At 56.9% G+C, this 13,656-nt stretch overlaps 1 protein-coding gene across 6 annotated transcripts in view; it reads left to right on the forward strand.

The window, feature by feature from the left end:
* DFNB31 (deafness, autosomal recessive 31) overlaps positions 1-13,656 on the forward strand; it is a 70,973-nt gene that overhangs the window by 46,929 nt on the left and 10,388 nt on the right. For 4 of the 6 annotated variants that reach the window (XM_012721421.1, XM_012721422.1, XM_012721425.1 and 1 more), the window contains 5 exons: positions 4,490-4,692; positions 5,707-5,743; positions 6,765-6,977; positions 7,718-7,927; positions 10,382-10,414. In XM_012721421.1, coding sequence (XP_012576875.1) covers positions 4,490-4,692; positions 5,707-5,743; positions 6,765-6,977; positions 7,718-7,927; positions 10,382-10,414 — 696 coding nt within the window. The remainder of the gene's footprint in view (positions 1-4,489; positions 4,693-5,706; positions 5,744-6,764; positions 6,978-7,717; positions 7,928-10,381; positions 10,415-13,656) is intronic. The other 2 variants (XM_004677406.2, XM_004677405.2) reach the window with 1 other exon arrangement.

A 13,656-nucleotide genomic window follows, 5' to 3' on the forward strand; every position in this document is an offset into this window, starting at 1 on the left:
GACTTCTGAACTGTTGGAAAAAGCAAATGTTGTGTCATTAAAACTTCATTGTTCACTGTACCAAAAAAAAAAGTCCCATTAAAGTTTCATACCTGACATGGAAAACCATTAAAGATTCATAATTGCAATAAAACTCTTTAATGGAATTTGAATTTTCATTGTGGTAATGATACAATCAGCAGGGGCCTAGTTGGGAGCCTCAAAATCCATTTCAATAAAACCTTGCACCGGTAGTGCAGGGAGCCTTGACTTGGGCTTTGCCAGCTGGTGCGGCTGGCACCTCCCCACTCAGCACACCCATGGCAAGGCTGCTGCCCTGCAGCCATGTTTTCGGTTCCCTTCACCAGGTGTAAATAGAGCACCGCCTGTGTGCATCGCAGGAAGCCAGGGGCTGAGCAGTGATGGGTAAGAGTTGGGAGGACCAGGAGGAGGCAGGTGGAGGAGGCTTTGAGACACTCAGGATCTCGGATTGGTTGATGGGGCACCAAGGGGTCCCTTCAGGGTTAAACACGGTGTTTCAGAACTACAGGTGACAGTCTCTGAGCGCTTATGTTTGCATGATAAGCATTTCACCTGCTTTACATGTGTCTGCTCACTAAATAGTCATGGGGCATCTGCCAGAGTGCCAGCTGCTGTTTCAGGTATTGGGGTACAGTGGAGAGTTAGAAGAGCTCATTTTATCTTAAGACCTGTGAGGTTGGCACTGATGCTGTTCCCATTTTCCAGAGAATGTGAGGCACAGAGAGGGTTAGGAAGTCACTAAAGGTCACACAGCCTGTAAGCAGCAATCTGGAATTTAACCTGAGGGCAGACATAGGGGTCCGTGCTCCTGACCGCACAGCAGAGGGCCCTCCTGTAGTAACACCACACTCTAGCAGTTGGTGGTCTTATTCCAGTTTGAGGGAGGGAAGACTTAGTGCAGTCACTGGGGGTCAGGAGTAAGAGTCACCCCCTCAGCTTGCCTCCAGGCCTGCCCAGCATTCTCCTGTGCTCCAAGAGCCTCCTCCAAGTGGCCCTGGTTCCACCAGAGAGGCAAAGGAAGTGGATTCCCACAGCCTGGTCGTTGGTGAAGTCCGGGAGAAATCAGTATCCTGTTGAATTCCCTTCACATTGTCCTCAGAGCGTCCGACTCCTATCTGAGCCTGCACTCAATGGGCTATAGATGATGGCGGTTATCGTTCCTCCAGCTTAAAATGAAGGGCATTCCTGGGGCCGCACTCTACTCTGCCATCACCCATGATAAATTGGCCGCCCTCGGAGACAAATACTATAAAACCGCCTTTCTTTGTTTACCCTTGCATGTCCGGCTCTTGGCTCCCCGACTGTAAGCTGCACAACATTAGAAGCTCCATCACACTGGCACCTGTCTCTCCTTTCTCTGGGGCGGTGCTTGGATCAGTTGGGGGCACGGCTGTTTCTAGATGATGGGGTCCCGGCTTAGCTCTGCTTGGCTCTGTGGCCCTTGGCTCTCCCCTGGCCTCTGCCTCCCCACCGTGGCAGGCCCCTGGGAAGGTCCTGACTTCACAGAGCCCTTGTCTCCTCGCTTTGGGCCTGTTCACCCACCCCATGCTGCCTACCTCAGAGCTGACGTCAATGGGGGGGCAGAAAGTAACATGTCAGGTGAATAAGCAAATAGAGCTCTTAGGTGGTTGTTTAATTTGGGCCCAAGAGCCAGATCAAGATCTTTAAAGCTGCCACCTCCTCCCTCACTGGGCGTGAGGGAAAGGGGTGGTAAGGGGAAGCAAGGCTGGGGGAGCAGGAAGATGAGGCCCTTCCCCTTTCACCACTTCTGAGAAGGCTGCCCTCTGCCTGCCTAGCACTGTGCGGGGCAAGAGCTACAGTGTGGGCAGTGGGAGAATATGAGAAAAGCTGGCTTATGTATTCACTTGCTATGTGACCAGTGACCTTGAGCAGGTCATTTGATGTCACTACACCTGTCCCCTCTGTCTGCAAGACAAGCCAACAAGAAGCTGCCACAGCCCCGCTGTGTTAGGCTGCTTGATTCTCACGGCCCCTGGAAATGGTCGGGACCTGCCCATTTTACAGATGAGAGGACTGAGGCGCAGGATGCACTTGAGAGCTGTCTCCGAGGGTCACAAGCTGCTGTGTCGTGGCTGCTTGGCTTTTACCTGCTGCGCTATGGAGATGGGACTCTGCCCCCAACTGGCCCTGGCTACTGGAGCTGCGGGGTGGGGTGGGGACTGCATGGAAGCCAGAGTGGCTCGTGGTCTCCAAGAGGCATGAACCTGCTCCGACAGGATTTCTGGGCCTTGGGAAGCTTCCCAGCAGGAAGAGGGAGTGAGAGGGAGTGGGCACGGAGAAAGGGGGGCTCAGACCCACTCTGTTGCTGCCTGGAGCCCACAGTCAACCTTGCCTAGAACTTTGGTTCTCAAACAGGTCCCCGATCTTCCCTGGTGGCGCAACAAAGCTAGCACTGCAAAGCTAGCTGCAGCTGCCTCAGCACGCGTTCAATCCCTGCCAGGGAGGTGACCCACATGGTGCAGCAGGCCCCTCCTGTCTCGCCTGCTGCTCCCCTCAGCAGTGTATCTCAGCCCAGCTGCTTGTTCTGCTCCCCACTCTGTCTCTGGTGAGTCCTCTCACCGCCCCTTGCACCTCTGACTTCTACCCCACTTCTGAGTGCATAAATAAATCTTTAAAGTAAATAAATAAATAAAACAGGCCCTGGAGGAAGAATAAAGATGGGAGAGGATGGGGAAGAGACTGGAAGGTGGATGCATGTGTCTTGTTCAGCTCGAGTCTCCCCCGAGGTGACTCCCTGTGCTGCCTGTCCCCAGGGGGATGGCACAGGAACCCCATACTGCCTCTCACGAATCTGGGAGGGATGTACTTATTTAACAGGCACGAGAAGAAATGTGACTAGTGCTGCAAATCTGGGATTTCATGGTTATTAATGCTGCAGATAAGCTGAAGTGAGAGGCGTGCCTGTAATTCCCGGGGCCACATAAGTGACAAAAGCTGGGTGCTGGGCCTGGAGAATATCTGAAGTTTGGGAAGCACTAAATCTGCATCCTCCAACACCCCAACTCGTTGCCCTGGGGGTTATCGACACCTTACCCTAGGTTTGTTAGATTTAACTGGCTTTAATAATAAAAGACACAGAATACCCACTAAAATTTGAGTTCCAAGTAAACAACAAATCATTTTTTTTTAATATACTTAATGTCCATGCAGCAATTGGGACAGACAAATATTTTCAAAGTATGTGTCATTTCTTTGCAAATCAAGCATAAGGGAGTGTCGTGTGTTCTACTTGGCAGCCTCCATCCCACCCTACTTCCTCGTGGAAGGTCATGTGGGTGCTATGGAGTGTGTTGTCCCTCCCCAATCCTAGACCTGTGGGGAGAGGCGTGCCTGTGAAAGGACAACCTCTCAAGGGGTCTCTTGGAGGCTCGTTCCTTTCATTAAACTGCTGGGATGAAATGAAGTTTGAGGTGAAGGTTAAAAAGGTCTTCTTGGCCCCTCCCTGGTGGCGCAGGGGGTTAAAGCACAGCACAAAGAGGCTTAAGCCACTTCCGCATGAGTTCGATCTCCGCCTGCCCCGGAGGAGATCCACATGGCGCGGCAGACCTCTCCTGACCCGCCCGCTGCTCCCCTCAGCAGTGTATTTTGGTCCATCTGCCTGTTCTGCTCCCCACTCTGTCTCTGGAGAATCCTCTCACCGCCCCTGCACCTCTGGCCTGTACCCCAGTTCTGTACGTATAAATAAATAAATCTTAAAAAAAAAGGTCATCCTTCAAGGCACAGTGGCTGTGACTCGGGCAGCCCCCTTCCTGGCCTGTCTCCCGCCCCTGGAGGAAGGAAGAGGAATGTGCCCCACCTCTCCTCAGCCTCTCCCGGCAGCCTTTTCTGCTTTGTCACATATTGATTGTTATTGGGTTTCTAGTTTCCTGCTCTCTGTTTTATCCTCCCATTTAAAAAAGTGTTTTTACGTTATAAAATAAAACCACTTGTTTTAAGAATTCAAGCTGTATATTATGGGTTTAATCGGAGGCTACTTTTCTTGTTTATTCCTTTTTTCTTAAGGAAATGAGTATTTTGCTTACATCTTAAGAATGTAAGAATGCATGCACGAGGTGCAAGTGTCAGAAACAAAGAAGGAGCAGAATGGCCATCCATGGCTCCATGCTTCTCGCCACCCCTCCCCCACCCCTGCCTCAGCCTCTGAGATGATTTAATTAATAGATGAGGGAATTGATGGGAGTCCCCTTCTAGACCACTCCTTGAAGTTATTACTAGGTAGAGGGGAAATGGCCATTGCAGTTCCAGGAACTTGGGCTCAGAATTGGGAGGCTGGCTCTGCTGGTGACTTACGTGGATGCTGTGTGACCCTCAGGCATCCACATAACCTCTCTGAGCCTTGGTGACCTTGACAGGCAGGCTAAGAGAGAACTGGAATCAGAGCTCTGAAGCAGGAGTCCTGGACACGAGTTGGCGTCCAGCTAACTGTGTTGTGTGGTGATCTTGGCAGGTGGGGGACCAGATTCTGGAGGTGAATGGACGGAGCTTCCTCAACATCCTGCATGATGAGGCTGTCAAGCTGCTCAAGTCGTCCCAGCACCTCATGCTGACGGTGAAGGATGTTGGGAGGCTGCCCCATGCTCGTACCACTGTGGACGAGACCAAGTGGATTGCCAGTTCCCGGATCGGGGATACCACCACGAACTCAGCAGGGTCAGCACTGCTCATGAGCCCCGGGGCCACTTTGGAAAGCCAGCGGTGTCCCCTTGTCCTTCCACTGTGTCCTGATCTGCAGTGATTGCACTGGCTCTTGGAGCCTGGGGTCCCTGTGCCAGGGTCCCCTTTCATTAGCTGACATGACTGTGTGCAAATCCTTGCCTCAGTTTCCCCTGGAAAGCTGAACTGCCTTCTCCAACGCCCTCCTTTGCCAGCAGGCAAATTTCTTCATTGTTGGCCTTTAACTCCTAAGTCACTGAATTCTTTGACCCTTACTTGTTTTATCTGGATGCCGGAGAGCATCCCAAATCTGTGAAAGGGTCTTGGAGATTACACCCAGAGGGAATTCGGGGGGCCGTGTGGCTAGTAATGTAAGGTGTCCCTGGGGGTTTCCACCCGCAGTCTCAGACTGGCTGGTGGCCCCGGGGCCAGAGCACACACAGCAGCTGATCCTCTTTCCCCCCTCCTTCTGCCTGCCTTCCTCTCCCTCCCCCTTGCCCTCTTTTCCTTCCTTCTTTCCACCTGAACCAGTACTATAAATTTTTTAAGTAGCTGCCAGCAACTTAAAAAGGCATCGGGTTTCCCATCAAAACTCTGGATTTCTGGCTGCTTCTGGAAAACCAGGAATTCTGGCAGCTTGAGCCACACTTTTCATGAAAACTCGGATAGGGCTTGAGGGTACCTGGGCGTGGCGTCGTGGGGGCCCCTGCGGCCCCTGCTGCCCTGACCCCGACCGGTCCCAGTTGCCTTTGATGCCCCCTCCCGTGCAGTCCCTGCCTGCTGCTGGGTGGGAAACAGAGCCCCCACCTGGGTTGAGACAGCTCTGTCTACGTGGTTAATCATGAAGCGGGACGCCCCGCTGTCTGGGGGGTTCCTATTCCCTGGAGTAGCCCAGTGAGTGGAGCTGAGGTTCTCCCAAAGCCCCATTCCAGATTGGTCTTTTTTTTCCCTCGCTCTTGCCTGTTGGAACTGCTCAGACTCGAACCTGAACGCGCTTGTCTTTTTTTGCAGGTTTCCTGGGGCTCCTAAGACCGAAGGGACAAATAAGGTAGGGTGCGCGCTGTCCCTGGGGGTGATCTCAGAGCTCCTGCAGGGGTGCTCTGGGCAGGGCCCAGCGAGCCGTGCCACCTGCACCGGTGACCTCATGGCCTCGGGGCCGGGTGACTCGCTTCACCCAGACTGTCCCAGGAGAGCCACCAAGACCAGGCATCCTCCCATCACGGGTTAACATATGAGCAGAAGAGGGCAGCCTTTGGCCTCATGGAGGCCACAGCTTCGTGAAACGTGGGCCGGGCATGCAGGCAAGGCACCGGGCACCGTGAGGACCGGACACCTGATTTCAGTGGGGAGACAGGGCAGCATCTCTGTGAGGGAGAGATGGAACATTTGGGCTGTGAACTGAATATGCGCTAGAGGTTAGCCAGGGCGGGAGCAGGAGGGCTGTGGCCCGGTCAGAGGTGGGAGAGGGCCTGGCCTGCTGGAGGAGAGGAGCATGGTAGGGGGGTGCATTGGCGGTGGGGAGGGGGGTAGTGGGAACAGGACAGCAGCAGGTGGGACAGCCAGATCCTAGGGGGCTTGGTGGGCCGCATGAGTCTTGGCTTTAACCTCAAGTAATGAGATGCAGTGAAGGGCTTTGAACTGGGGGGTTGGGAGGGGGGCGGCTAACAGGAGAGTTGTGTTTTTATGAGCATTTGGCAGCTCTTTGTGTCGATAGGGAGCAGTAGTGGGGACTGAAGGGGAGAGCCTGGGCTCAGCAGAGCAGGCAGGGGCAGTGCTGGCGGAGCGAGCGGGCCGTGTCTGCACAGATCTGGGCTCATTTTGGAAATGAAGTCACTGCTACCCCCAGCTTACCAAGGAGGAGATCCCCACCTACGGAACAATGTGAGAAGCCTTGTACCAGGGCTTGACTCTGGGTCGCAAGGAGCCGAGCAGATAGCACAGGTATTTGCTGGATAACCAAGTACAGCTCCTGGCATCGCGCACGGCCACGTGAGGGGAGACACGTTGTGGGTGGTCACTAGCTCTGGAGAAGTCCAGGATCCCCGGGCCTCCATCTTGCTGTCTTTCAGCTGGGATTTTACAAGGGACCCGCCGGCTCGCAGGTGACGCTGAGCAGCCTGGGGAACCAGACCCGGGTGCTGCTGGAGGAGCAGGCGCGGCACCTGCTGACTGAGCCGGAGCGCGCCACCCTGGCCTACTACCTGGAAGAGTACCGCGGCGGCAGCGCGTCTGTGGAGGCCCTCGTCACGGCCCTGTTCCAGCTGCTCAACACTCACGCCAAGGTGCCCAGGCCCCTCCCTGGGCGGGGCCCCTTGGGAGGCTCCCCCGGCCTCCCTCTGTTCCCCACTGCTTTCCTGAGAACCCACGAGGCTCCAGCCTAAACCTCTCCCCCAGCTGGGGAGCACTCAGGCCCCCGCCCTGGGAAAGCCCACAGGCTGTTGGGGAAAGCCAGTGAGAGTGAGGAGGGGCCTAGCAGTGGCCTCCCGTGCTGGGGGCACATTGACCATCACCCCCTGGCTGTTGACAAGCCCTACCCAGGCACCCTCCCACCCTGGAGGCCCACGCATGTGTCGATGGAGCCTAGATGGAGCCGTCTGCCGGTTTAAAAGCCCCCCCCCCCCCCGGGCGACTGGTGGGCTGAGCCCTGCTCTGGTGAAGTCTCAGGTGTAGAAGCTCCCCAGAGAAGGGAGATGGGGTTCCACATCCGGGGAACCTGACTGGGGGGGCAGGAGGGTTTTCTAGGTGGCAGATGCAGTCAGGGGCTCTGTGGGGTATTCAGGGAGCTCAGTCACCTGTGTGGTGAGCGGTCACACAGGGTGAGGTGAGCGGGAAGCAGCTGTCGGGGGGTGCAGCCCAGCGTCCCAGACACCCCAGACAGAGGTGTGGACCTACTGGGGCCCTGGGGCACTAAGGGGAGGCTGGGGTCCTATTGGCATGCCATCCTTGGTGGGGGGTTGGTCCGGCCTGCTGAAGGGGCGCCCTGCTGACAGCCTGCTCCCTCTGCCTGCCCCCCACCCCCCAGTTCTCCCTCCTCTCTGAGGTGAGAGGCACCATCTCCCCCCAAGACCTGGATCACTTCGACCACCTGGTGCTGAGGCGGGAGATCGAGTGCATGAAGGCGCGGCAGCCCCCCGGCCCCGGGGCGGGGGACACCTACTCCGTGGTCTCTTACAGCGACACCGGCTCGTCCACGGGCAGCCACGGCACCTCCACCACCGTCAGCTCGGCCAGGGTGAGCCGCTCCTGCCCCCGCCCCCACGGCCAGCCGGGGAGCTAAGATGTTGGAGTGAGGCCCACCTGGGTCCGAACCCCCGGAACACCGCTCCCAGGCTCCGCCCCGGCTTTCTTCACCTGGGAAAGCCTCACGTTCACCAAGTGCCTGCTGCGTGCCAGGCAGGGGCCTTGGGAGACAAGGGGTGACAGATATGGCACTGCCTCCCGGCTCACAGTCTGGGGCGCTGGGCTGGGAGAGAAGAGTGAGAAACACGGGGAAGGACACAGACAGGAAACACAGTGACCATTGGAGGAGGATCCATGAGGAGCCTCGAGGGCGCGTTTGTGGTAGTCGTGATGATTCAGACCTCCCCAGCTCCCCAGAAAAGACAGCTCTTGTCCCTGTCACCCCAGCTGTTCATGTCAGGGTGTCATTAGACCCCCAGGAAGCCTGGAGGCAAATTAGTTCCAAAAGAGGATTACAGGGAAGGGACAGGGAAGTGCCTGATTATCCATCACCGGAGAGCACAGCCATTACCATCTTCCCCAGTGGGAAGGGCCTGGGGCTTGGGGCCCTGGGGGCCAGGGGAACCTTTCCTGTCTTGGAATCACTCACCCCCACTGTCCTATGGAAAAGGAGGCGGGGAGTCACCGTTGCTTCCAGACCCTGCCTTGGGGGCTGTGATGGAGGAATCTCAGTTCAACTTGGAACAGCCCTTTGCCCTGCGGGAAGCAGAGAGCAGTGTGGGCTCTGGGGGCGCAGTGATGTCCCGGTTGCAGACTCAGCTGGTTAGTGGCAGAGAGGAGTTGGCAGCCCCCAGGAAGCAGCCCCCACCTTCCAGAGTGACTCTTTTTAAGGCTGGGGCTCTGAATTCCTGGGGGACTGCTCAACTGCCTGCCCTGACCAACCTGAGTCACTGTCACCCCACCACCACCACCCAGGGGTCCTCACCCCTAACCAGGGTGAGCCAGCAAGCGCTAGGGAATCCTTCCAGGGCTGCAGAAGCGGCTGGAGTGGAGGTGATGTCCCACTGGGGGACATACATCACCGGGCTGGAAGGAGGCGCCCACCCCCAACCCGCAGACGGTGGCTCTGTGCACACACCTCGGTGTGGCGCCTTGGTGTGGAGCTGGCTCGGGGCCTGGCCCCAGGGGCTCTCCCATTCCAGCTCCACGAGGGGCTTCTAAAAGCCACAAGCCACCATTCTAAACCCCAAGGACCGCAGACTAATTCTGGGGTGGTTCCTTTAGGAGTGGGGATGAGAGATCTCGTGGGCAGGACAGGTATGTTCTAACTCGGAAGCAGCAGACCTGGCTTTAAGTCCTGGCCTCCCTGGACCTCGGTTTCCACGTGGGTAAAATGGCCCAAAGTGCTGGCTGGAGGGGACGACGGCAGCCTGAGGCCCTGAGGACGGGTCTGTAGTCAGGGTAGCCATGACCTTGTGAAGGGCTCCCGGCAGGGGTCCCAGCCCAGGGTTTCTGCCCTGTGCTGCCATCCTTTCTGTGGACGGGGCACACGGGAAAGCGGACCTCAGAAAGGCCATGACTCTGAGTAGGAAGTTGCCAGGGGCAGATGGAAAGTCCCCAAGCTTCTGAGATGGGAACAGCGCTGAGACTCTGGCCTGCCTGGCCTCACGTGCACTTCAGGTGAGGATGAGCCAGTCCTGGGGAATCCTGGAAGGATTGTTGTACAGGCAGGAGAGGCAGTATGGAAAGAAATCACGTCGCCCCTTGGTGCCTCGGTTTCCCCGTTTGCATTGGGGCAGTGATGCGTCTTTCCCCAGCTTGTGAGGATTAAATGAGAAAGTGCCCAGGGGATGCCGCTGGGCCAACCTCCTCCACGCCTCAGCAGGTGTGTTCTGCCCTCCCTAGCCTGGCAGGGAACCCATCCTGAGCATTCCTATGGTAGGACTCGGAAGCTTCTGGAAAGCACTGAGCTGCCACTGCCACCCACCCTTAATCTCTTTGCACCCTGGTGCCCTCCACACGCATAGCCCAGAGCTCCATTCTCCAGACTCAGCCTCCCGCCCCAGGACCTGGATGTCTCTAAAATCCAGGTCTCTGAGCAGGGTCCTCTTCAGGATCTGCCGCGCATGAGCAGGTGTGACCTTGGACAAGTCACCTCTCTTCTCTGAGCCTCAGTTTTCCCATTCACCAAATGGGAATCACGGCCCCAACCCCAGCTGCTGCGAAGTCCCAGGGTTACCCCAAGGTAACCTGAAGGCTCCTCTGTAGCACAGGTACATTTCCTTGGGGACGCCTGGGTTCCTCTCGTGCAGGAGCACTGGTCCTAGCAACGGGCAGTGTCTCCCTGGCCCAAAGTATTCAAAGAAAACAGTACTCTCCGTGTATTTGGAATTTGTGTGTGTGTGTGTGTGTGTGTGTGTGTGGCAGGGGGTTGCCGTGCCCACCCCAGCCCTGATATTTACTTGATGCATTTTCTTTTTGCCTTTTGTCCACCCTTCCTCCCCAGGAGCGGCTGCTGTGGCTTATAGACCTGATGGAGGTACCGTCCTTCCTGCCGGGTGGGAAGTGTGGGCGCCACTTAGTCAGGGATGGAGGTAGGGGGCTACCACCCCTTACTCCACACCCAGCCTTGTTGGGGACGTGGGGTTCTTCCTGGTACTCTCTGTCTCGGCCTCTGGAGTGAGAATGGTCTCGATTCTAATCCCAGCTCTGCTACCCCTTTGCTGTGTGATCTCAGAGTGGTTTCACTTATCCGAGCTCAGCTTTACGCTCTGTACAACGAGGATGATACATTCTGTGACGCAGAGGCGTTGAGACCTGGTGGCCTGTGCAGACTCTGTCTGGAGTGTTCTCCCTTCACAAGGCCTGGCTGTGTTCCTGTGTGGCTTCAGCCCTTGGCTGAGATGCCACGTCTTCTGAGAAGACTCCCCAGATCCATCCCTTGCCTCTCCGCCTCCCTGGGCTTTCCTTGGCTCCTCTTCATGCCCCATTATATCCTAGGGAACTGTACACTGACGGTGATCCCTCTTGCCCACGGGCTCCTTGGTGGCATGTCTGTGTCTGGCGTTTCTGGAGTGGCCAGTGCCTGCCTCTCGCCAGCACAGACCCGGCCCTCATGAATAACCTGAGCTTTCTCCATAGCAACAGTAGCCAACATCTGGGGAGCCTTCTCCTTGGGGCCGGGCAGACTTCTCTTTTCCTCTTTCACCCTCCCCGTGAGTACTGTTATGGCCCCCACTTTGCACAGGAGAGAAGCGACTCACTCAGGGTGGCTCCGCTGGGGACCGGTGGAGTCCGGATCCAGACCGGGCCTGCTTGCATTACTGTCTGCATTACTGCTGCAGACTCTGCAGGCTGGTGGTGCAGCCCCCCGGGGGGAGCCCCCCCCCCCCCCAGCTCACCAGCTGCTCCTTAGCATCCCTGCTCTGTCTGTCTGTCTGTCTTCTCCTCCTCCCGTCTTCCCTTCCTTCTGTGCATGTTCATCGTGTGCTGTGTACAGTTCTAGGTACTGGGAATACAGTGGCCAACAAAGAATCCCAGGCCAGGATGGCCTTCGGGACACAGCAGGGTGGCAGGCGGCTTGTAAGATAACTGACTGGACTATGCCATGCGTGAAATGGTGAAAAGTACTGAAGAGAGAAAAAAAAGAAGTGGGGGTGGGGTGGGGGGAGGGATCAGAACGGTCAGAGGTGGCCCCCGAGTGAAGACTTGGAAGGAGTCAGGAGGAGAATGTGCCCACAGGGGGAACGAGCCATTCGCACTGGAAACAGAGGTGCAAAGGCCCTGAGGTGGAGCCTGCCCGGAGGAGCCTGCCAGCCACCGCAGGCCTGTAGCTGGAGAGCGGCGCGTGCTGGAGGGCAGGGAAGGCTGTGTGCTGAGCACTCTGATGGGGACTGGGGTCGGGGGGAGCCTCTGGCAGGTGGAACAGGGCTGGCAGGGTCTGACGTAGTGGAATTTAGTAGGGTGCCCCAAGTTTTGAGAATAGAAAGGGTGGGTGTGCACGGTGTGTGGGTTTATCCCCAGGAAGGGCCTGGAAGGCCAGGCAGAGAGATGCTAAGAGGTGGGATGATGGACGCGGCGGCACCAGCTCTTCCTGCTGCTGGTCAGCCCTGGCTGTCCCCTCCCTGCACACACGCAGCAGGACTCAGCCTGGACACCCCATGCGGCCAGCATGTGCGGCTGCTGGCCAGAAACCCCCTCTTCTGGAAGCCACTCCCCGTCTTTCCCCCTTGGGAAAGTGCTTCTCCCACCATCAGCCTCCATCGCTTCTGTCCTGAAAATCCTCTGGTCTGGACAATGCTGGAAAACTCTGCCAGGAAGGCCCAGCAGGAGACCGGTGTTCCCCTCCCTTCCCTGGGTAGTGGGCGAGGCCTACAGCTTCCTTCAGAGAGAGCGCTCCCGGGAACGTTCATCCACACTCAGTGCCAGGCCCTGGCCCACACCCCCAGTGCTCGTTAGTGAGCCTCTGCTGTGCTAACACACAGTCCCCCACAATCTCTGCAACTGTCCAGTTTTGGGTTTTTTTCTTTTTTTCAGGGCCAGCACCCTGCCAGAGCTCACCAGCCTTTGGCTATAGCCGTCAAATGCCTACCCAACGCTTTAACCCTTCAAACGTGCCTTCCCCGGTGAACAGAGAGCTGGTGGGGTGCAGGCAGGCACCCCATTTTCTCCTGTGTCCCAGTGCTGACCCAAGGAATGCGGAGCAGACTAAACTGAAACCACACTCCCTAGCAGCCCTCGTGGTTATCTCCCAGTGCCCTGGCCTTCTCAGTGTCCCCCGCCCATGCGATTGGAAAATGTCCCTTGCCCTGGCATTCAGACTGCAGGCTCTGGTGACCCAGATACCCCAGACATGTGCCCCAAACGGAGCCAGTTTTCCGTTTAGCCCAGATTCCATGGAATCCGCCCGTTTACCCACCCCAGGTTGAAGCTGCCTTCTCCTCAGCCGTTTCCCCTCAAGCCAGACACAATCGATCACAGGAAATCAGCTGCAGCCTTCTCCATCAGCCGACTGTGTTTATTTCCCATTTGTGTAATAGAGTCAGCCTGGGTGTGCTCTGTGGCCTCCAGACAGAATCCTGCCCCTGCATAGACATGTCAGCTGGAGAGATGAGTGAAAGAAAGATCTGCCTAACATTTCTCAGATTCTTCATCTAGCACGAGCAGGCCGTGTGGGAGGGGCTCGCGTGCCCAGCTCTGGGGGCCCGCAGACCAGGATTGGGTCTCCCAGCTGGTAGCCATGTCCTCTTGGGCAAGTGACTTAAGCCTCTGGAGCCCCAGTTTCTGGGCTGCCCCAACCCCACCCCCGCTTCTGTGTGTTGCGTGGTGATCACTGAGACCCAGAGTGGACTTGCAGGTGTGGGTTACAGGCGGGCCTGGAGAGGGCATCACACTGGTGCCTACAGAAGTCTGGCGTCAGGCCATCCTGTCTCCCCAGCATGACTGTCACCTAGGTAGCCCCGTCATCTCCTCAGGCTCCTATGCCTGAACTCCAGGCAGCTCCCCAGAACGTTAGGACTTTCTGACAATCAGGCTCCCGTCACAGTCTGGCTCCCCATCACCCCATCTTGCCTGAAGAGACCTCACCACCACTCCTTGCCTGTGTCTCATCCTTCTCTCTCTCTTTGCTTTCTGCTTCTTTCTCCCAGACTCTCTCTCTGCTCTTTGCTTTCTTCCCTGTGTGGTTTCTCACCCCTCTCTCCTCGTGTGACCTCTTGCTTTCTCTCAGCAGCCCCAAAGAAGAAACCAAGGTGACCTTCCCAAAGCCTCTGTGACTCGTGC

The sequence above is a fragment of the Condylura cristata genome, unplaced genomic scaffold (assembly GCF_000260355.1).
Source record: "Condylura cristata isolate star-nosed mole 26May11 unplaced genomic scaffold, ConCri1.0 scaffold00006, whole genome shotgun sequence".
NCBI classification, from domain to species: domain Eukaryota; kingdom Metazoa; phylum Chordata; class Mammalia; order Eulipotyphla; family Talpidae; genus Condylura; species Condylura cristata.